This window comes from Polyodon spathula, chromosome 5, assembly GCF_017654505.1.
Source record: "Polyodon spathula isolate WHYD16114869_AA chromosome 5, ASM1765450v1, whole genome shotgun sequence".
NCBI lineage: Eukaryota > Metazoa > Chordata > Actinopteri > Acipenseriformes > Polyodontidae > Polyodon > Polyodon spathula.
In genome coordinates this window covers 10,161,705-10,185,865 of record NC_054538.1, presented here as the reverse complement: position 1 = coordinate 10,185,865, position 24,161 = coordinate 10,161,705, and the positions used below count along the sequence as shown (strand labels likewise).

The window sequence follows — 24,161 nt, the reverse complement described above, 5'->3', positions numbered from 1 at the left end:
ATGTTCTTAACACCTGGTGGTGGGGCATAAATTTCTTAATAAAGGCATAACTGCATCATGACATTAAAGTAGTACTATACTATATATACTGAAAATACTGTGTTACTGTCTTACGTAATTCAAATCAAGGGTTTCTCTGTGTTACTAAAATGCTCCCTTTTTAATCAGAAGTGTGTCCCTTCCATTTGTGCCATGCCGTTCCACCACCACTTGCAATCTCATTATTATTAGCACAGTCTCTTAACTCTGGCTCATGGCTACATGGTTTTTAAACAGGAGCACATCCATTTGATTGTAATCATTTCATTTTACAGGTTAAGCAGACCCTTAAATCTCTTTTGTCTCTTAGATGCACAGCCTACAGATTGTGAGAGAGATGTGTGGAACCAGGTCAATGCAGTGCTGCAGGATTCGGAAAGCATTCTTTTAGGTCTTCAGGCTTACAAGGGAGCCGGTCAGGAGATAAGAGAAGTATGTTACCTACTGTTCCAATACTAGCCAGTCCTCTTTCGCTGGAGTATTGTTTGGTAGAGGAATCTGGCACAGGAATTCTTTGCATTAATGTCACTGCCTAACCTTGCATATATAGACAGCCCAGCTGCTGAGATACATAACAGAAGCCTTAGGCAAGATAGTCTGTCATTTCCTGGACTAGTTGGTTCCATGGAAGCATCCCCTCAGATCTGAGAGCTGCACTCTAATCCTGATGTGAACCCCCTTACTGTTCAGTCCTCTTATGCTGAGCCACATCATGTGTTGGTTTTGTGCTGTAGAATTCCATCCATGTAAGAACATAAGAACATAAGAAAGTTTACAAACGAGAGGAGGCCATTCGGCCCATCTTGCTCGTTTGGTTGTTAGTAGCTTATTGATCCCAAAATCTCATCAAGCAGCTTCTTGAAGGATCCCAGGGTGTCAGCTTCAACAACATTACTGGGGAGTTGATTCCAGACCCTCACAATTCTCTGTGTAAAAAAGTGTCTCCTATTTTCTGTTCTGAATGCCCCTTTTTCTAAACTCCATTTGTGACCCCTGGTCCTTGTTTCTTTTTTCAGGCTGAAAAAGTCCCTTGCGTCGACACTGTCAATACCTTTTAGAATTTTGAATGCTTGAATTAGGTCGCCTCGTAGTCTTCTTTGTTCAAGACTGAACAGATTCAATTCTTTTAGCCTGTCTGCATATGACATGCCTTTTAAGCCCGGAATAATTCTGGTCGCTCTTCTTTGCACTCTTTCTAGAGCAGCAATATCTTTTTTATAGCGAGGTGACCAGAACTGCACACAATATTCAAGATGAGGTCTTACAAGTGCATTGTACAGTTTTAACATTACTTCCCTTGATTTAAATTCAACACTTTTCACAATGTATCCGAAAAGTGTTGAATTTAAATCAACACTTGTAGTATGTAGTGTGTGTGTGTGTGGTAGATGCTTATTTTAAAACTACATTTTAATCAAGTGTGGTCTTTTATTTGTGTAATAAAAATTACATATGTATTAGTGGTAGAAACAAGTCTTTTTTATTAAAGAGTATCTAGTATTTCAGATGAGAGTTATTTATCATTTGGTTGCAATGGCTTCTGAACATTTGGTTGGGCAGGCAGCCACAATGCAGGATTATTTATTTTTTTCCTTTAATCAGTAGTCACCTCTTGTATTTAAGTTGAAAAAACATCGGAATATAGGTAATTTCCACCTGCCAAGAGAACACTAAGTGGACCTGAAACTACACTAATAAATAAGCAGATAAGTTACACAGTTAAGACAAACGCAAGAAAAAACGTGTTACTTTTGTTTTAAATTAAAAAATGATTTTGTTTGGACAGTTGTGTATGTACATATACATGTTTACACACTAGTTTCTTATAAAATGTTTATTTTATTATAGTTTTTCATTTTTTGCTTTATACAGTATGTGGTAATTTAGAAAATAAACCCTTTTATGTTTAATTGTTCATTCAGATACAGCATTTTGGCTGTGCCGATGTTTGATATGACGTGCTTGAATACAACTTTTGAGTTGTATCCGATTTGTCTTTCATTTTAATATTGATGTTGTTTAAAATGTAAACATCACAATGACTGCTGGCGGTGATTTTAGGTATGAGTGTAACCGCGGCGGTTCTAGTGATTCAGCTTCTTTCCTACTCTAAAACAGTTGAGAACAGATCCTTTAAACGGCTTTTAGTTTTCTTCAGAGTGCCTACTGTAATATCTTGAGTCTATTCCAACTTTGAGGTTCACTACTATAGTGGGTACTTTAGTCATCAAAAATGAATCTCCTTTTTTTCTTTTTTTTTCTATTATAGGGAATACAAAACCCAAGTGACTTCCAACTCCAAGAACGAGCATGGAATGTTGTCTGTCCATTAGTCATCAAACTGAAGAGGTTCTATGAATTCTCGTTAAGACTGGGTAAGCTTTAATCAGCATAAAATACAGGAAGATTAAGGACAGATTAAGAAAACGCTTTTGTAAATTTTGTTTGAGTTAAAGAATGTTCTACCTATGTCTGGCTGATAAATGGAAGTCAACTCCATGTAATCTAATATTTTATATAATTTAATAAATGTAAGAAATGTGTCTGTTGACATGGTCAGTGTGTTATTTAATGTTTTCATCACGCAGAGAAGGCCTTGCAAAGTCTCCTGGAGTCCCTGACATGTCCAACCTACACTCCAACCCAGCACTTGGAAAGAGAGCAAGCCCTGGCCAAGCAGTTTGCAGAGATTCTCCACTTTACACTCCGATTTGATGAGCTCAAGGTTATTAATATTGTTGTTGTTGTTTTGTGATGACTTTAGCCTGCTTGTGGAGTGTATTGTGTCATATCACGTATGGCACAGGCAGCCTTTGGACAGGATGTGAGTGGTGCAGTGTACAAAGTGAATGTCCACACAGTACTCGCAATGAAAAACTTCCGTATGTAATAAACAGTCAATAATAAATCAGTCGCCCGTATACCAACAATGGTATAGGGGAAGCAAATATGGCAGGTTGCAGTCCCAAATATTGAAATATTCCTGTTTTTTGTTTTCACAGATGAGAAATCCAGCCATTCAGAATGACTTCAGTTATTACAGACGGACAATAAGTCGCAACAGGATAAACAACATGAACGTAAGTTTTTTAATACTTTTAAACTAGAGCAACGTTATTGTTGCCATCCAGTTCCATAATCGTAATGAGATCGGGTTTTGTTTTCACAGATAGAAATTGAAAGCGAAGTGAACAATGAAATGGCCAACAGAATGTCCCTGTTCTACGCTGAAGCCACACCAATGCTAAAGACTCTGAGCAGCGCCACAACTAATTTTGTCTATGAGGTAATTCCCACTTCCGTGTTCTTTTTTTTTTTTAACATTTGTTAAAAGTTAAAGAAAAAATATAAAAATAAATATATTTATTTATTTTTTAGAACAAAACATTGCCTTTGGAGAACACAACAGATTGCTTGAGTACTATGGCCAGTGTCTGTAAAGTTATGTTGGAAACACCGTAAGTATTAAGTCTAAGACTATTAATAGATAGTAGTAATGCACAACGCATTCACTTAAATGCTGGCAGTAATTACCAGAGTATTCTAAATTAGCTCCAGTCAGTGCAAAAAAACTGTTAAAACCACTCCCTTGCTATTAGCAACATGGTTTCATATCACTGTAATTCATCTGTACCGGGGGCAGTCTGGAAGTTGAAATCACAATACTAAAGTATGGAACCATAAGCTACTTTGTCCCCTAAATCTTTGGGTCTTTTTTTTGTTGTCCCATTATATTATCATTCAGTGCGATGTGTAAACTGTTCCCTGTTAATTTTGACACGTACATTGTAATTGGTGTGCAATGTTAACACTTTGGGATAGATTCTGTAAGCTTTTTACTCCAGAGTTAATAGATTTAAATTTTTTCTGAAAGTTAATTAGTTCAAAAAATGAGTAAGAAATAACGTGAGACTTTGTTTGTTTGTTTGTTTGTTTGTAAGCTTCTTTGTAAGTTACTTTTATTTATGTTTTTCTTTACTGAAAAAAAAATTAATAAACAAAACATGTGAGAATGTGGATCAAAGAGCTTTGAGAGTTTGAAAGGGATTCTGCAAAAGCATACTATATAGAAAGGGTTATATCCACTGCAGTGGGACCAGAGTAAGGACGGATATGTAAAAAGTCTGATAAAAATAAATTAACCCTGTTTTAAATACTGTTATACACAGCTGTAACAATGATTATATTCACACAATTATTGTTTTGAGATTCAGGTTTTATTAGGGTGCTCCCCTAAATCCCTTGTTTAGAAAGGTACAGGTTATTAATGCTTATGACAGGGTAGTCTGCCGTGTGCATTCGCTGCTGAGTGACAGGCAAGAGAACAAGACGGAAGTTGAAGATGATACTTCCCTCAGGCGAACAGGATTTATTTACATATCAACACATTGAACAGCTCAATGGTACAGAACAACACAGTGTACAAAAACTTTGGTGGGATCTACAATCTCTGAACTAATCTTCTCATTACTAAACGAACTCTGGCTGCTTGCCTGGCTGTCGGCGGTTTCGACTTGCTCACTCACTCTTCTGTATCCAGCCCTGGTGCTGGTTCTTTCTCTCTGACTCATTTACTCTCTCTCTCTCTCTCACACACACACACATTTCAGCTTGTTTAGCCAAGTTGGCTTTGGTTTTGCAGCAGCCCTGAGGTAAATAATAGGAAGCTTTTTTATACCTGACGCCTCGCTCGAACACACCTACCTGCTGATTTAGATTCCACACCTGGTAATCACTCACAGCAGGCAGGATCTCCCAGGATTGTCAGGTACTTCATTAATTACAATAAATACACACTATTTTAAAACATACATTAACAAAAAAACAAAAAAAGCTTCATTTGTAAGCACAGTTCGCTTTCACTTTCCTGTAGCCATTTTGCATTAGCATTGTACTAAATTGTGAAATGTGCTTTGAGCAAATGCACAGTTCCTGAATAGATTTTAAAGATGCTTCTCAATCTGCCAATAGCAATTTTGCGAGGTGTTAAAAATGGGATTCAAGTGATATACAAACTTTAATACAATTTATTTTGTATTGAATGAATATAAAATCAGTAAATTATATTTAGAAGATGCACGTCATTGATGAATTTTGTGTGTAAAAATTATTTCAAAGTGAGTTTGAAATAATGTTCATAATGTTTTTCCCTTGTTTAGAAAATAGTTTTATAGGGGAAAAAAAACTAATTAATTAAAAAAAAAAAAAAAAAAGTTTTATTCATATTACAAGAGTACTGTGTACACAGCATTTAAACTGCAAAATCACATGTCAATCCACGTTTGTCTAATCAGTTTTTTTAGAGAAAAGGAAGGGAAAAAAGAAAGAAAAGTATGCTTCTCAAATATTTAATATTCTCATAAATCATAGGAGGGGTGAACTACCACTTTTTAGAAAACAGGTTTTGCAGATCCGATCAGCACCAGACAGAGCCACACCTGTGGAATAAAAACGGAGGCTGCTTTTTGACAGCAAGAAAACCTTCTTAAAAGTTTTTATTTGAGATGACAACATTTTTAAAAGAAACCATATTGAGAGTTCCACTGGGCTACTGAGTCTCATTTTAAAAGACTGATTTGATTGTTTAGACAATAAGTCAGGTCAAATTTAAAGTAGTTCAATCAGATTGCATATATATAAAGAAATCATAATGAGAGCTCATTTAAAAAAAATCACAATTTAGATTTGGAAACATACAAATCAGTGTATTTGTTTTTGCAAGGCTTGCTGCTATGATGTTTAGTATTGCACTGAATGCCCTTACGCACAAAGAAACACTTCTTTGTTTGACAAAAATGAAGCCTTGCATAGGCACAGAATCAACTGCTGCAGCATGAAGAGAAAGTTTGTTTTCTTTGGGTACTTTGTCCAAATTAGGAAAGCTGCAGAGGCCCTCCAGCAGACTGAAGAAGCTGTCTCTTTATGTTTTGCTCTTGTTTGGTGTTTTACATTTGCTTGGCCAGTTGTGGGCCACCCCCTGGGAGCTCCCATCTACGGTCTGCAATAGAATAGCCTGGACTCGAACCGGCGACCTCCAGGCTATAGGGCGCATTCTGCACGCCATTCGGAGTGCCTTTATCAGATGCGCCACTCGGGAGCTCCCTTTGTAGAATTTGTGCGAGTGATGTGCTAAACAGCTCTTTTTCATAAACAAATACCGTAATATCACCGCAAGTTTACAAACAGCATACATTACTGCTGATTTTACAGGAGAGATCAGAATTATATTGCATTATAAATAGATTCGCAATGCCGACAGTCAAGATTTAGAACTTTCTTCTGGCAAAGATGAATGAGTGGTATAGTGAACAGAAAGAAGCAGTAGACAAATACTGGGCAAAAAGAAAAGGAAAACAAATTTCCACAAAGACGAAATTGATGTTAGTTAGTGAAATGGAAAAAAAAAAATCAGGAAATATCATTTAACACACAGCAGGGGCAGAAACGAAACAGAGAAAGAAATAACTATCACAATAAATTCACTGGGACCAGTATCCTGGACCCTACATCAAGGGTAGGCACGAAACTTCGATATTATAATTAGGGCTTCAGATTTTCATTTTTAACCGATAAAAAACGATAAAACACCCCTGATACAAAAAACAAAAAATCAGTGGATAGCCAATAAACACCGGAAAATACCAGGAAAACTTTGGAAATGGTTAATCAATTCACATTAACTTTACCCTTTAACCATTAAAAATAAAACCTATAATAATAATAATAATAATAAATACATTTCCCAGTGCTACTGGGCAAAGTCCCATTTTCCTACCTTGTATCTATAATTGATTTGTTCTGAATACTTTAAACCCGCCCCAACTACTTTGTGCCACACATTCCTACGTTTCTATTGGAGACTCCACTTGCGAAATTTAAAAACTTGATTACAATTGGGAATGGAGGGTTGTTATTAGGATTTAAAGATGTATTGCAGTTAAGATACAGAGGATTTTAAAACAAAATTGCAAATTGTAGCAAAATGTAAAAAAATGCCTAGGCACAAAAATCCGAGAAGACGACACTAATGTCATACAGTATATCAAAACGAAAGCCGTGAAAAAAAAGATTTACACAAAACTCGAAAATAGGTAAAAATAAGCACCGAAAAATGAAATGAATAAACACTGAAAACCCTAGTTATAATGAGATTCGTATATTTGCATATGAAAGCAGTTTGAAACGAACAGTCATACCAGAACTACCGCTGCAGGGATGAAGCTAAAGTACGAGAGTGAAAATGACTTTACTGTATTGCGGGTAGGTCTACGAAGACACAGAAACCTACAAAAAGTCAAGACACGAAAGAAAACGTTAGGTTACTTACTGTAACCCCGGTTTCCTGAAAGAGAAGACGACCACCAAAACATTACGATTGGGATATGCCAGCCTATTGGTAGGTATTTTCTGAGCTCTCTATACCAGAGCTGAAATGTCCTCGTCTCCAATGACCTCGGTGGCGTGTTGAACACCCAAGCACCATTATGCGGCATGTTTGCCTTGCAGGATGTGCAGACATGGAACCTTGGTTGGCTTGTTATGGTCACAGGTGTGTCTCCAGTAACAATGCTGACGCTATGCGTCCGCATTACATGACACACTGGGTACTGTGAGCACCTAATGCACCAAGTACCATAGTACTGCTGAGCATTTCTTACGTTGAATTCTACGTGCACCGAGTGCACTGAGCACCTTATATTTGAGGATGCTCTGCGCACCGAGCGCCGTGTAGCATGTGCACCAGAGTGCTATGCACACCGAGCACCGTGTGCACCGAGGCGCTGTGAGCATCGCGCGTACCGAGTGCACCGAAGGGATGCTGAAGCAGCAGTGCCTACCCTAACTGCGTGTAGTCAAACACCTGGTCAGTTTGTAGCATATACCAGGGGACACACAGGCCAAAGCCGTGGTGGGCGAATCTGTGGACGGAGTAGAACACAATAAAAACAATTAGACAGGGAAACACGCTGCTGTTGCTGTTCGATTTTTCGAAGGCCCGATGCACCGAGGTGTGTGGGCCGAGGCATCCGGCGAGGTCTACTCTACAGCGGGTCTAGTAAAAATACAGCCCCGTGGTGGACAAGGCCTACTGTTGTGTTTTTTTTTTTTTTTTTTTTTAAACCTAGCTGCTGCACCACCCAGCACTGCAGTTGTGCCAGCAAGGTATTTAGTCAACAACAATAACAATATATATATATATATATATATATATATATATATATATATATATATATATATATATATATATATATAAAAACTGCCACGCAGCAGCTAGCATAGTCGCTTGACAGTGGGGCTAAGCCTATCCCCGGTGGAGGACATGCCCCCACACGATTGAAAACAACAACACTCACTCCTTTTAAATCAGTACTGCACAGGCAGTCAATTCACGTACCACAGATAGGAAAGCAACAGCCTGCAATGCAAGCGTGAGCAGGTTGCTGAAGAAGAAAGTAGAAAAAGGCTCAATCAGGAGTCACTGATTTTGTGAAAGTGGCAAGCCAACTTTCAGCCTGAAAGGCAAGGGAACTGCAGTTGACTCAAGAGCCATTTTTCACAACTAGCTCTGATACCAACACAGAGGGTCTTACCTTACCGTCTTGAGAGACAAAAAGAGAACATGACTTCCGTGGTTTGACTGTTTAATCCCTCGGCGGGACAGATGGCATCACCCCAGGAAGGGGTCTATCGGCAGCTCTGATATAGAGAGCTCAGAAAAGAACTACCAACAAGCAGGTATATCTTACACTTAATGCTTTGGTGGTCATCTTCGAATGGAAAGGGAACTATGAGTGTAACATATATAATAATGGCATATTTTCCCTTTGTTTCCTTAGGGATTACACAAGTAGATTTAACAGTGAAGACACCCAGCTGTTCTGCATGAGGGTCATGGTGGGGGTCATTATCCTGTATGATCACGTGCATCCTGCTGGTGCCTTCACAAAAGCATCGAAAATTGACGTAAGAAAAACTTTTGGTTTGTAAAATAGGGTGACCGGGTAAAGAAAGTATGTTACTTTAGAATGTCTTATCAGCAGCAGTATTCAATCAATCAATCGATATTTTATGTAAAAAAAAAAAAACAACATAAAAACACTATGTTGATTACAAAAGTTTAGCCAAACCTATCAATTAAAGCTGTTAAAATGTATATAATTTTACATGTTAAAATGTTACCAGTCAGATTTAAGTAGCTATTGATGCTATACAAGTGATTTTCGTGTTTTTGTTTTTAATATGCACATCTTGCCTAAATTCATCTTACAATAGTTCCTTTAGACCTGTGAATTGACAGACATTTTTAGAAACTGTTTCTGTCTTCAAATGTATGTAAAAGAAAATAACCTTGAGCAAGTCAGTCTTTCAGGTGACACCATATTGATATTGATATTGTTATTATTCTTTGTTTGATAGTTGAACATCTTTCTTACAGATGAAGGGATGCATTAAAGTTCTAAAAGAACAACCTGCAGACAACGTGGAAGGTCTTGTGAATGCCCTCAAGTAGGTTTTGTTCTGTTTTGCCAACTGATGTACAAGTTTTAATCTGGAACATGAACACATAATTATTTAATAAATATGATGGCAAGTAGCTGATACTATATATAGAGTGTATGGGCAGGCAGGACATCACTGACTGTATTGTTACAGCAAGGTGTTTCAATTATCCAGAGAAACGGTACCATTGCTCAATCATTAGCTGTTTTAGTTCCTTCAGATCAATTACTTTTGTAACTATGTTGTACATACAACATGTATAATATGTGCAATCTTGTATGGTACCAAGCCTCCAAAATGGCCAATAAGTCATTTATACTACATCAAATAGGCGTTTTCATAATCTTTGAAGATATTATTATTATTTGCAAGAAATAACTATCACTCATTCATTTTTTTCCAGGTTTACCACAAAGCACCTGAATGATGAGACCACTCCAAAAGCCGTCCGGGCTATGCTCCAGTAAAAATTTCTATAATAAGAGGATCTATGTTCTGACCTAAGAAGATGTATATGTTTACATAATTTAATATGACTTGATGTTCATACTCGTGTATTTTCATGGCCATTCCCTCCTGGTTATTGAAACTTATATAAAAAAGAACCAATATTCTGAATTAAATTGCCAATGCTATTATTTCATAAAGCACAACTTAATTATACCTTACCGCCTTATCAATTGAGACATGCAAAACTGCTTGGCATACAGTATATATTTTTTTGTTTGTTTTATCGTAACTTGTGTGATCTATTTTATCTTTGTAGTACCTTTTTTAAAAAAAAATAAACTGCAATCGATGAATTATATGTTGTGTTGCTTAAATAATAGTTTGGACAGATGCTAGAACTTCAGCTTGTAAACAGCCCATAGCACAATTCATTGAAGCAGTGCTTTCAGATCAAGGTATACACCTTGGATCGGTTTAAAAAAAAAAAAAAAAAAAAAAAAAAACACACACACACACAAAAAAAAAAAAATGCACATTTTCATAAGTGCAGGCTTAAAATGCATTAATGTGTAGCTGAAATGCCCTAAGCAGAATGCCCAGGCTTTTACTCCAGCACATCAGCACATTTTCATTGTAAAACAAAACTTCAAAAATAAAATGGACTACACAATGAACTTATCTAACTTTGTACAAAGACTTTAAATATATGGCTGCATATAACTCGGGAGACGTGACTTGAGAGGAATGCATTTCTTGAGGTGGAAATACTGTAAAAGGTTAAGACCCTCATTATTGCCAAGAAATCCTTCCACAAACAAATCGCAAAACGCATTACATGTCCTTCTTGTTACTGTTTCTGATTTCATTAATCCGTAAAATAGCATTCACTTATACTGTATTAGTATATTTGGTGGTTAGAGCACACATTTAAGTGGGAGTAAACTATATTTAATTTACTTTCAAACAAGAGTTATTCTGGTAATAATTTGAGCCTGATTCTGTTCACTTTATGCATTATGTTTTCTTGCAACATTATTACTGTTGAAATCTTTGACCAGATGGGGCATTAAAGATTTGTATTATGTGAGCTGATTTTACTTGTGTATGGAAGAGTGAAAAACTTGTCACATGGTACAGTTAGTAACATCAGTATTAAACATTTGCAAAATTGTGATGAGTGTTTTCAGCAAATGCATCAAGCATTTTCCTTTTTTAAGCTTCAGGAATTTACATGTTTGTTGACGTGTTTAAACTGAACAGTTTTCTTGCATATTATATAAAGTGATTGTAAGTGCTAAGGTACATCCTTAAAGTTGATTGTTTGCTTCAAATATAAAGTTTGGTTAAGATTACCTATATTTAAGAATTATCCAGTTTTGATAAGCATTACAAGAAAATACAATGCATACTTGAAGCAAAAACTAATGTTCTTCCAATGTCAGTATTCAGTCAGTCTTAGATATTTGAGTGATGCCTTTTAAAAGCTTAGTGGGGGTGGGGGGGTGGGGGGGGAGCTAACTGCTAGCTATAATAAACATGTTTTTAACTGACGGGATTGTTTTAAATGTGTCTTCTAGTTTGAAAAAGCTGTTCCTGGCTTCTTTACTGGATTTGCTTTGTATTATACGTGTAATGTGTGAAGTGAAAATAAAAACTGGTACATTTCCTTGATGAAGAATTTTATCTGTTTGGTATGCAGTAACCATTCAGTTGCCACATGTATAAGAACATCTAACCAACCAAGCAAAAGTAAGCATAGAAGCAACAAAAAAGCTCTGATCAAAGGATGTGAGTGTCATTGCCTTTTAGGAATCCCTTAATTTCAAATGTCTCTTGGAAAAAGAAACCAGTACAACCCATTCATGAAGCACATCAAATAAAGATATACTGAGGAACATGGTAGAATCTGCTGTGCTATCACATCTTTTGATGGCATACAAGTACTGTGGGAAGCAGGCATGGAGCTGTTTTGCTAAATTTGACATTTTGCCTGAATGGACCCAAAGGCTCTCCAAGATACAGTTCAGTGGAGTTTCAGGAGGTTCAGGTTTAATTCAACAATACATGAGGTTGAATTATGCGTTTTAAATGCATCTGATCGATCAGTCTTGATGAAAGTGTTAAATTATGTGTATATTTATCATAATAGAATTGACTGCAGTTCAGTGCTCTGCAGGCAGATTTATCCCTGACTTGGTGAGCATTATTTAAAATATTTTCTCAAGTGTGTTCTGCATAGTTGGGCTGACCCATGGCTATTGCGTGTAATTTCCCCTTTTCAGTACAGGTTTGTACTGTACTTCAGCACGTCTTTGTCCTACAGCTGGTGGACCTGTACGCTGTAATCAAGGGCTCAATGAGCACAGTGCGGGCAATGGAAATGTGGCCAAGTTTCTTCCACTACCAAGCTAGTACCAACGTGCGCTAAGCAAAGGAATGGGCAGTTCCTGTTTTTATTCAGCTTTTTCTAACATCAATAAACTAGCTTTCAGAGTGAATAAAGAACAGTCATTGGGAAGGGTATACTGCATGTTCATAACCCTTTTCAGAACTGTAAAGACAGCTTGTCATTGCTTCTACTCAGAGGATTCAGTATCTGTGAGACAGTTTTTTTTTTTTTTTTATATATATATAGATTAAACATGATTTTAAGTGATGACCAAAAAAGGTCATTATTACTGTCATTCAAATAATTGCACAGATCCCATGGGATGGGGTGAGGGGTAAAATGAAGATAAATAAAACTCAGGCAGTAATGCAACCGCCCTTGTCTTGATCGTGTCACCAAAATGTAAGATAAGTATAAACCAACTTTTAGTCTGGGGCGGACAATACCTGCATAATGATCTTTTTACCAGCTGTTCAAGCCGTCAACGGGATGCTACTGTTAATTTCTGATGAAGGCACTAGAAATTGTTTTCATATGGAAGAGTTTATATGGGGAGGTATAGGTCCTGTGTAGAAGCTTTAAATGAATCCAGTGGTGCTATTTTGTAAAGAGCAACATAAGGTACAAAAAAGTACACAGTTTTAATGGGTTATGTAACCAATGGTAAAAGCAGAGTGTAGCAATGCATTGTGAAAGTATAACGAGAGTTTTTAAAGCACAAGTATGACAGGAACGGCAGTGTAAATGGATCTAATGCAAGCACTGTATACAGCTGATCTGAGTCTTGTATATGACAAACAATAGAAACATGCAGGACGAGTGACCTTTTGAGTTGCAACGAGTGTTACAGCAGAAGCAGAGAAAGGGGAACAGTAACATCCTGAAAAAAAGGATAACAACAAAATAAATGCCACTGGATTTACATCTCCAAATGTTTTCAGTAACAGCGATTAGAAACATACTCGTGTTTTTTTTTTTTTTTTTTTTTTTTTTAATTATGAAATTTGCTGTTACAATTGGAAACATATATAACAGTGGCAGAGCTACAGTAATTAATGGGTTGCTGAAATACCTGGTTTGCTAATATTAGGGTAAGGGTGTTACGATTAGGCAGTTTTATGCAAAAATGACATTTTGCTATCTAGCCCCGATCCCCAGCAATTTACCATGCACACTGCACTTTCCAATTTGTAAACAGTGCTGATTTGAATAGAACTGAAGGCTCCACTCAATGTTTTAAGGCTAATTTGGGTCTGCCTGTGCCATGTATTCACAGCAAACAATAGCTCATTAAAGCTAAATAGCTCCCTATAAATATGCATGAGCGTTTCTGATGTGTGCACAGTAGTACTGTTGAGTAGCAATGCTAAAAAGCAGTTTTTGTGCTAAATGGAGACTTTTCAAATCCTAATTAAAGGAGACATGGGACTAATGGCTCTGTTATTCAAATCATGAACATTTTAAAGGAAATTATTTAACACAATTATCCACTTAATAATTGTATCTCCTGTACAACATACATTATTAAAATAAGTAGATATCAACCAGAAATGGGTTCTAACATCAATGTATTTAAAGACAAAACATAGCTGTTGCATTTTTTTTTGTTGTTGTATTGTTTTATTTACAATTCATGTAAATTATACATTTTCTCATATGTAAACATTTTTTCTGAAATATTTAATATATTGACTTTTTTTTTTAAAAACAACAAATAAATAGTATGCCATTAGTATGAAAAAGCAATGCATTTTAATTAAGTTTAAACGTGGATAAAAGGTTTTTCAAATAAAATAAGTATTGAAATAATGTGTTAGTACAAAAACACACAAAGGACCATTAGGATTTTACACAAAACCTTGCTGTATAATGCTAAATATATCAAGCTTTGCCGCTCTAGTAATGACTTTATCATTCTTTAACTCTATATTATTTATAACCATACAGGTATGTGAACAATCAGGTTTATTAATTTTAGTGTGTTGGTATTAAGATCCATCACTGTTTGGATAATTAAAATTGACCAAATGCCTTTCCGTGAAGTACAGAATGTCACAGATGTTTCTATGCCATAGTTCAATATGTAGAAAATATCAGAGCATGTATGTGACAGTAAATGATTAGACTGTATTTGAATTTGTAATTGAAGCTCGTCTTCATTTTATGTTTATCTTTTGCAGTCAATTCATATTTACAGTACTTGGTGTTTACTCTTAAATTACTTAATATATTTCTGCTGCTACTCTATTTAGTCAGTGGAGCAAATTAGACACACAAGAGCATTGCTGCAGGATTGCATTCATACATGCCATGGTGAATTATAAACTTGCCTCAGCACTGAGTATATCAATTACATTATCTGGCTTATTTTATTATACTGCACACCAGCATTTGTACTGAACTGGCACCAAGTGCCAACATTTGAATCATATCTTCACAGCAAATCATTACTGGCCTGAAGTTAGTGTAAAATGCAGATAACATTAACTACTATGCGTGCTAATAGTTTTCTCACAATCTGAAGTGCTGTAAGGTTGTTCATGAGAGAATTTTCCAATTTTCTACCTAATGTACCTTAAGGGAAGCATTGGTAGGCGTTTGGACATGTGGAATCAGTCATTTATATTGTCTATCGAATAGTCTCTGAGGAATCTTTCTCACTGTAAATAACCAGAAGGTCACCTTCAGGGATGTGCTGTCCTTTCACAGGGCTTTGTTGTTGTTTTTTTTTTTTTTTTTTTTTTTCCTGCATACTGTACATCCCAGCGTGTTGAGCACATTCTTACATGTCAATGAAAGCTGATGGAGGACTGTTTTATGAACAGAACAACGGCAGCAGAGAATGACACTCACCCATATGACCCTTCGGAAGTAAATGGTCCACATGCTCACACGGGCCTATAAGGGCAGCTACTCAGTTTACTGCCAGGCAGTCAGATCACAAGGTCAACAAATGACATTGATATCTACATATCCATTATGTGACTTTCAGGCCAGGGATTATCAGAATATCCACATCTTCGGTATAATATAACGTCTATACGAATACATTTCAGAATGCTTTGAAATATTAGGACATATATATTAGAGCAGGGTTTCCCAATCCTGGTCCTGGGGGACCCCTGTTTCTGCTGGTTTTCATTCCAACTGAGTTCTCAATTACTTAATTGAACTATTCATTAGCTTGATTAGACCTTTTTAATTGTTTTTAGCTTTTAAACAGTTGGAGATTTCAAGTTAACTATACAATTTTATAAGTAACTTGAAATCGGCAACTTTTTAGGAGCTGAGAACAATTAAAAGGTCTAATTAAGCACATTATTAGTTCAATTAAGGGTTTGATTGAGTAGATGAGATCTCAGTTGGAATGAAAACCAGCAGAGGGTTCCCCAAGGACCAGGACTGGGAAACCCTATATTATTGTATACCCAAGTTGAAAAACATTCCAAAAGCTGTATTCCAAATGCTTATTGGAGTGGCTCCTAGAGGACTTTAAAGGTTTTAACATCTGTCAGTATATTTGATTAAACTTGGTATTAACATTAAATAGAGCTTGAGATTCTGAAAATCCTGTGTAAACAAGCAGTATTTATAAGGAATAGCTTTCAAAAAATGTTTTTTTATTTATTTTTTTTTTAACGCTGCGCTATTAATGTTGACGAAAGCAACCAATTTTTTTCAAGGTACTGGCAGCTGTTTGGCTGAGTCATTGAAAGCTGTAGTTGGCAAAAAGCCTGGCATTATTTATTATTATTATTATTTATTATTATTATTATTATTATTATACTTAAGAATTTTTTTTTCACTATAAGGATAAGCTAGTTCTAATGATAACAGTACAGTTTTGATATCAAATACATATAATTGACTGTTACAAATTATCAGAAAACATCATGGGTATGACTTTATAAACTGGATATAGAAAATATCTAAATCCATATTGTCCCCCCCCAATACTTACAGCACATGAGCAAATGAGTGGCATATTTTAAAACATATTGACTGTCCATTAATAAAACAGCAACTGAAAACTGTAAGACAATAATGTTAATATTATTAGAATAAATTTTTAAATATTGCCACTGTTATTCAGTGCAAACTAGACATGATCATTGTTACAGTTTTAATCATATTTTCATGGTTATAAAGCTGAAAAGCATTGACTAATTTCTAATCTTAACAAAAGTGTACTGGCACTGATTCATTTCCAGTAGACAGTGCTTTCTCAGATGACCATGCTGACCATGAGAAAGATGACCCTTCTCACTTTACAGATCAATATCACCACTTTCCGCTAGGTTATAGAATCCTAATAGCACAGAATCAATCACAGGGTTGTAGATGAGACTTTTAATTTTTTTTATCTGACATCAAAGACAAACTGATCTTTCATCAATAGAAGAAAAAAAAACTATTAGTCATCTAAAGCTAATTTATCTTGAGACATTCAGGAAGTATAGATTGTTGTTAATTTTCACTTTAATATGACTGAATTTAATCTGGATTTATAAGGTACAATAACCTTGCAGCAAGCCAATATATTGTAGGGAATTATGTGTTGATTTAATGTATTGGTTTTAGAACGTTCTGGAATTATAATGCATACCCTACACTGTATTGGTATTTGTCCAGAATCTCATGTACTTTTGGTCTATTTACCACTTTTGGAAGGTTCCCAGAAGCACACGTTAATATCAAGTTTTCAATAAAAGGGAGGTTGTGCAATTTTTAGTGGTGATATTTGGGATTAAGTGCTAGTCTGCAAAATGACTTGCACACTCAAATTGCCATCACAAATATATACAGAATAGCTTTATTCAAAATGCCAGCCAACCAACCGAACACTCAAGGTGAAGAGAGCCTTGTAGAAATACTGGGAAGTATGTCTGACACGATTCCTCACTTATCAGTAAGAACAAACAAGTCCCTTGTGTTGTAAGAGTCATTAATCATGTTCAGATTTAAGCTGTTCCATCTTGAAGCAAGTCGCCAATAAAAATAATCGAATGTTTGCATTCCAACATGATGCACAACAGGGGGGCTTCCCTTTCATTGTCATACTTGGCTCTCAAAAACTTACCTGTATGCTTGGTATTGAGATCACTGGTACTTCAATCCCTCACCGCTACTTATCTATAGTGGGCGCCCAACAAAAAAGTACTAATACATCTGCTGATTACATTCCTGTTTGTAGCTGGGTCTTAACTGCAGATTTTGTATTACTCTTGGATTGACAGTTCTATAGTTCAGTGTTCAAGGTCCAGTGTACAAAGAACTGAACAGGGACATTAGATACTTTACCCAACATAACTGCATGTGCTTGGTGTATTAATGATTCTATTATGTTCATTTATATTCTACGGCTATTGTTACAGCTTGATCATTTAATTCGATTGTAACCTTTTTTTTTCCAACAGTCTGTTTGTCTCACAGTTTGTTATTCTCAAGCTGTTTGTTGTTCTCAAAAATCCTTTGTTTGAAGACCTTTTTTTCAAAAGTGATTTTGAACTGATGCAGTGCATGTGGTAGGATACTCAGTATAGTAGCCTTGCAGGTTCTTGGTTAAAAACATTTTGACTCACATCCTGCACTATTAAAGCACAGCTGGAATCAAATTTAAAAAAAAAAAAAAAAAAAAACATTGTTATTTTAGTTGAATCATATATCATATGTTTAATTGGAGGTGATTTTTTTCCCCCTCCAGTTAGCACGCTTAAGATCATTGTTGAAATACATTTCCTAAATGTAATGCATTGAAACTGTTCCAAGTAGAATGCATATTTTTAATTCCGTTCCTTTACATCAGGCTAATGGAATGCCCTCCCACAGATGCTCTGGTTCTCATTATTTGTATTTGAAATTCAGACTCACATTTATCTAGAGAACACACATGTTTCCACAGAAATAGAAAAGAGTACAATCACTGAAACTGCAACTGTTGAAAGGGAAATTGTATGTAAACTACAGTTAATGCCACAGAATATCAAAGAGAAGAAGCAAAGATGTCCTCATTCTCCTCCAGATAATGGCAGATGGAACTTAAGCAGGACTGGTCAGTCTTATACTGTAGCTACTTTTTCACTACAGTGAGAGATACTAATGTGATTATTATTATGAATTACAATAATAACATTACAAATAAGTTCCACCTTTTTTTTTCAAAATGTCTGATCAATTTAAATATGGTATAATGTTTGTTATCATAAGGTGCCCTTCTTTTAAAGTGAAAACCACATTGTATAACGTTGTGTAATTTCTGCCATTTACTTGATCAGCATTTTTCTATGTTTACTGATAATACAATGCCAGATCAGGCCACAAATGTCTTCATTAACATATTTTACACAAATACATAAACGATTCTTGTGCAATTGCTTAAGCCACCACGAAAAAGTGCTATTGCTGTAATTTCATAATGAAGACAGTTAAAGATGTTTGGTATGGCATGAATATGGTTATTGGGTTTTTATTTAGAACATACTGTACTCACCTCTGTCAATTCAGTTGCGTGGTGACCCTTCACAAAACCACAAGATAATTAGGCACATCTTTACTCCCACTAGAATAAAGTGTTAAAGAACATGGAAAACACATGGTGCTGAGTGGACCACATGATATATGCAGTGGAAATATAAATGAGTTCCACTACATTCATTACAAAATAATAGATGGCAGTGTTACCAAACAAAAGTAGATTTAAGTTTGAGCTGACTGTAAACAGGTCAATAATACAGCTTGCATGGTTTTTAAATGGTAGTAACATAGGTGCTTAAGCAAGTAAAACATATTGTTTTAATGCTATACATTCTGAGTAATTTCCTGTCTCTGACAAGAACACCTGCTTCCTCTACAGCTATGGCCATACACTTTTCATCACCCTATATAATTAATTGTGCTTCATAAAGTCGAATGAAGCCTGCTGAATAATGTTACTTCGTAGTTTTCCATTCACAATGAAAAACTGACAAAAATGGAAAAATGCTAAATCTAACATGAAATACTGTACTGCTGTTATGGCTTCTGGTAGACTTTTTAAATATCATTTTGTAGTTTCTTTGATCACATGATATATATATATATATATATATATATATATATATATATATATATATATATATATATATATATATATATATATATAGTGCCATGAAAAAGTATTTGCCCCCTGTCTGATTTTCTGCATTTTTGCACATTTTTTACATTGAATTTGGTCAGATCTTTTTGTGGGTTATAGTAGAATATAGAGGGAATCTGGGAGAAAAAATGACACCAACATTTAGTGCTTCTTTCATTTGTTTGGTGTGAAAGGTAATCAAGCAATCTTCAGGTATGAAAAAGTTATTCCCCCCATAGTTAACTGAACCCAGTTAAAGGGATAATTAGGGTCAGCTGTTTGACTACTTTGGTTAAAAAATCAGACAATGATTTGGACAAGCCCTGCCCAATATAAATCTGACTAACTTTGATCCTTACCATCACAGTGAAGTTGTCAATACACAGGTTCTAGAGTCACATCATGATCAAAAGAAATTCCTGAAGATCTCAGTCTGGAAAGGGTTACAAAGCCATTTCTAAGGCTCTGGGGCTCCACCAAACCACAGTGAGAGCCATATTGTCCATATGGAGAAAGTTTGGGGCAGTAGTGAATCTTCCCAGGAGTTATTGTCCTGCCAAAATCTCTCCAAGAGCAAGGTATAAAGTCATCCAAAAATTCACAAAAAAAACCCTAGAACAACATCCAGGGATTTGCAGGGCTCTCTCGCTCGGCTAAGGTCAGTGTTCATAACTCCACCATCAGAAAGACACTGGGCAAAAATGGGATTCATGGCAGAGTAGAAAGGCGGAAACCACTGCTCACTAAGAAGAACATGAATGCTCATCTCAAGTTTGCCAAAACAATGTTCTATGGACAGATGAGTCCAAAGTGGAACTTTTTGGCCAACATGGGCCCCGTTATGTCTGGCAAAAACCAAACACTGCATTCCATAGTAAGAACCTCATACCAATGGTCAAGCATGGAGATGGTAGTGTCATGATTTTGGGATGCTGGATCAGGACCTGGACGACTTGCCATCATTGAAGGAACCATGAATTCTGCTCCTTATCAGAAGCTGACATGCAGCTGGGTCATGCGGCAAGACAATGATGCAAAACAAACAAGCAAGTCTACACCAGAATGGCTGAAGAACAAGAAATGTAAAGTTTTGGAATGGCCTAATCAAAGTCCAGACCTAAACCTCATTGAGATGTTGTGGCAGGACCTGAAATGAGCAGTTTATGCTTGAAAACCCACAAATGTCATTGGGTTGAAGCAGTTCTGCATGAAGGAGTGGGACAAAATTCCTCCACGACGCTGTGAGAGACTGATCGATAACTACAGGAAGCATTTGGTTGCAGTTATTGCTGCTAAAGGTGGCATAACCAGTTATTGAGTCTAAGGGGGCGATTACTTTTTCAAACGGGGGCATTGGGTGTTGCATAACTTTCTTTAATGAAATAAATTAAACTTTTGGCCATAGATGTGAATCTGATTTGATCACCATTTGTGTGCTCTATTTATTAAAACCTGAATTGTTCAAGCAAGATGACTGTGCATTATGACATTGTAAAATATTTTCAAAAGAGCACCAAACGGAAACACTCAGGGTTTTGGAGAAAGTGAGGGTTAAGTAAAGGACAGGAAATCTTTCTGACACAGACCTCACAGTAAGCCACCAGTTTCATACCTTCAGTAGGACAGCTTTTGGCATGCAGCACATAAAGGTCCATTTACAAAAATCCACAGGAGCAGACTTGCACTGATGTAAAGGTAAAGTGCTGGCAGTTTCATTTGACCTGTGTGCTCTATGGTGGCCATGCTGTGAGGCTTATCTGTATCTTGTACATTGAAACAGGAAAGAAAATAAAAAAATAAGCAAAAGTGAGAGGAATGGTGCAAGATTCGATTAGGCAAAGCACTCTTATTCCAAAAGTATTGAAATACAAATTACTTTTTACCTATGAATTTTCAGTGTTGGTTCTACCCCCCGGATTCCAGTCAAAATTAATCTCTCAGGACGAGCTCTGAGCCACGCCTTCTCAAACAGAAATGAATCCCAATGTTTTCATTTTACACTCAGTTCCCCTGCTTGATAGAATCTAAGGTTGAGCAAGTGAGAGAAATTGAGACTGACAGATTTAAGAATCCAAGTGGATATACATTCTTGCAAATGAGTTCCTGAGAGGAAGAGCCGGTTAAGAATGATTGTGCAATGTGAGCTAAACTCTGAAGGAAATTACATAACCATAGTTAAGAGGAATGGGCTGGAACCCACAGCTATTAAAATGAATGAATACTATGTATATACACTATGCACATTGAATAGATGGGAATTCTGATCTAAAGTGAAATTATGAGTTTAAGAATGATTTGTTACTGAAAAGTTAACCCCCACCCCCAGTGCTGCAAAAAAAAAACCAAAAAAAAAAACCTGTTCATGACAAAATGAGGCTAAATTGAATTTTAAACATGCAGGCCTATATGGGTCGTTATGAGAGCCTCTCAACTTTTTGGTGTCTTCAGATGTCTTCATGAAGGGCAGAGATTGTAAAGATTGCTTCATTCCATTATAGATTAATAGATATATTAACTATGCATCCAAATGTAATCTCTGAAAATATAACCAAATACATTTGGACATTTTAATGAATTTTAAATCTACTGTAAACATACATGTAAATTGTGTAGAATGTCACAGAAAACCCTATTATAGTTAAGAGTTATGGTAACGTGATATGCTGAAATATCACAACAGGTGTGGGCGTTATGTAGCATGGCGCCATAGGCGTCAATTGCACATCAAGCCACACTTTGCTTACCAAGTCTGCAGCTGTGTTTGGGTTCAATGCATCGCTGTTTCTTCCTTTTCTTAGGTCTGCATCTGTAATTTTGCAGTGTCTTTTGCTTGCCTTCTCATGGTTTTTAAATTGCCAATAAACACATTGCATTTTGCATATCGAAGTTGTCATTACAAAACAAACAAAAATGGACTTTACACTGGGTCAGTGCATTAGACTGAATGGTAGAATGTTAGCATCAGATAGAATATAAGTTATGTTTACTTTACGTAAAACTGAGACCCCAATTAATAATACAAAACACAAACATGAGTGGAGATTAATCCAGTTAGTTCAATAAAGATGTAGCATATGCTTTATTGGAAAGAGTGTGGGGGGGGGGGATGCATGAAACTTGAAGTCCTGTGTTCTTTCCTTTTTGTTTAGCTGCTGGCGGATTCATTTTTAATCATCACTACTCTGTGGTGAGGATCAAGCAGTGGTGATAACATTTTCAATTGGTAGAGTGTGTGATTGACCAATAAGAGAGCAACATTTCTGCCTGCTGTTTTTAAAAAAAATCAATAACACACCGCAGTGTTGAAAGATGGTCCCCTATCCACAAGCCTAAGGGTTCTGTTAAATCAGGAGCAGTGTATCCCAGGTTGGAACACATATTCGTCAGTGAGTTTACTTCCTTAGTTCTTGCCATTTTGAATATCGTCTGTTTATCAGCCCCCTTACTGTGAATGTATTACGTCTGAAGCAATGCTTGAAGATATAAAAAGCAAATGCTCCACGAAAAAAGTATAATTACAATACATTGAATTCATTGCTTTGTACTGATCCAGTTTCTCTGCATTATGCAGATCCGTGGTTCATTGAGTTCAGAGCCTGAACCGGAAATGTAACGAAGCAATGCTGTAACATTTTCATATCAGTTTCACAGCAATAAGATGCATAAGGCACAGTTCACTGCCCATTAGTCTCACATTGCGTGTGCATAATGGTTACTTATTCAGTCTAATAATCTCATGAATTCTCTCTGCAAACAGTTCACATGCCATATAAGAATATATATATATATATATATATATATATATATATATATATATATATATATATATATATATATATATATATATATATATGTATTTAAGAACATAAGAAAGTTTACAAACGAGAGGAGGTCATTTAGCCCATCTTGCTCGTTTGGTTGTTAGTAGCTTATTGATCCCAGAATCTCATCAATCAGCTTCTTCAAGGATCCAAGGGTGTCAGCTTCAACAACTATGCGTTCCCTCTAATCTATACTGTCAATTGTATTCGGTAATGAACACGAAGAGGATTATTTGGTTGTTGTTACATAATGTATAACACTCAAACTACAGAGCTCTGTCTAGATATAAACACCAAATTTATTGAAGGTGCACCATCTCCTGACTATTGAAGAACTGGACATAAATGTAACAGTGCTCCCTGCATTGTTAAAATATAAAATACCTGCAGACCTTTGAGACCAATTGAAATAAAACAACCATAATAAGCCAATTTACCGCTATATGAGATACACATGCCCAAAACAGTCTACAGGTTTAAAAAAGGTAGAAAAGAGGGATGAGCTATGCAAAGATGTGCTATCTACAATTCATAAACCAAGTGTGTCAGCTTTTGGTAATTGAAATAAACAATGTGGATACCACAGTGTTGGGACCTTCTCTGGGTATCTCCTTAAGTGTAAAAAGCTAGACATTCAAATCATATTGAAGCAAACTGTGAATCTGACCTCTTTGCACAGAGGTCCAGGACATGTGATCTTCATCTCATCATTGGCTAAGAAGATGCAATTACATTTGAAAACCGAAACCTTTGAGTTTTATTGTCAATTTCCCTATTGAAAGAATACTGTATTCAAACGTAATGGTTTTACAGTATCCTGAGTCCCTGAAAGTGAGACCAGTTAAAA

The 24,161-nt window shown here is 36.1% G+C and overlaps 1 protein-coding gene across 4 annotated transcripts in view; it reads left to right on the top strand.

The window, feature by feature from the left end:
- The window catches only part of LOC121315527 (CYFIP-related Rac1 interactor A-like), a 72,458-nt gene extending 60,803 nt beyond the window's left edge, over window positions 1-11,655 (top strand). For all 4 annotated transcript variants that reach the window (XM_041249693.1, XM_041249690.1, XM_041249692.1 and 1 more), the window contains 9 exons: window positions 350-471; window positions 2,309-2,414; window positions 2,628-2,764; window positions 3,042-3,119; window positions 3,209-3,325; window positions 3,418-3,497; window positions 8,877-9,003; window positions 9,476-9,546; window positions 9,944-11,655. In XM_041249693.1, the coding sequence (XP_041105627.1) occupies window positions 350-471; window positions 2,309-2,414; window positions 2,628-2,764; window positions 3,042-3,119; window positions 3,209-3,325; window positions 3,418-3,497; window positions 8,877-9,003; window positions 9,476-9,546; window positions 9,944-10,007 (902 nt within the window). In that variant the 3' untranslated portion in view covers window positions 10,008-11,655. The remainder of the gene's footprint in view (window positions 1-349; window positions 472-2,308; window positions 2,415-2,627; window positions 2,765-3,041; window positions 3,120-3,208; window positions 3,326-3,417; window positions 3,498-8,876; window positions 9,004-9,475; window positions 9,547-9,943) is intronic.
- The last annotated feature ends 12,506 nt before the right edge of the window (window positions 11,656-24,161 follow it).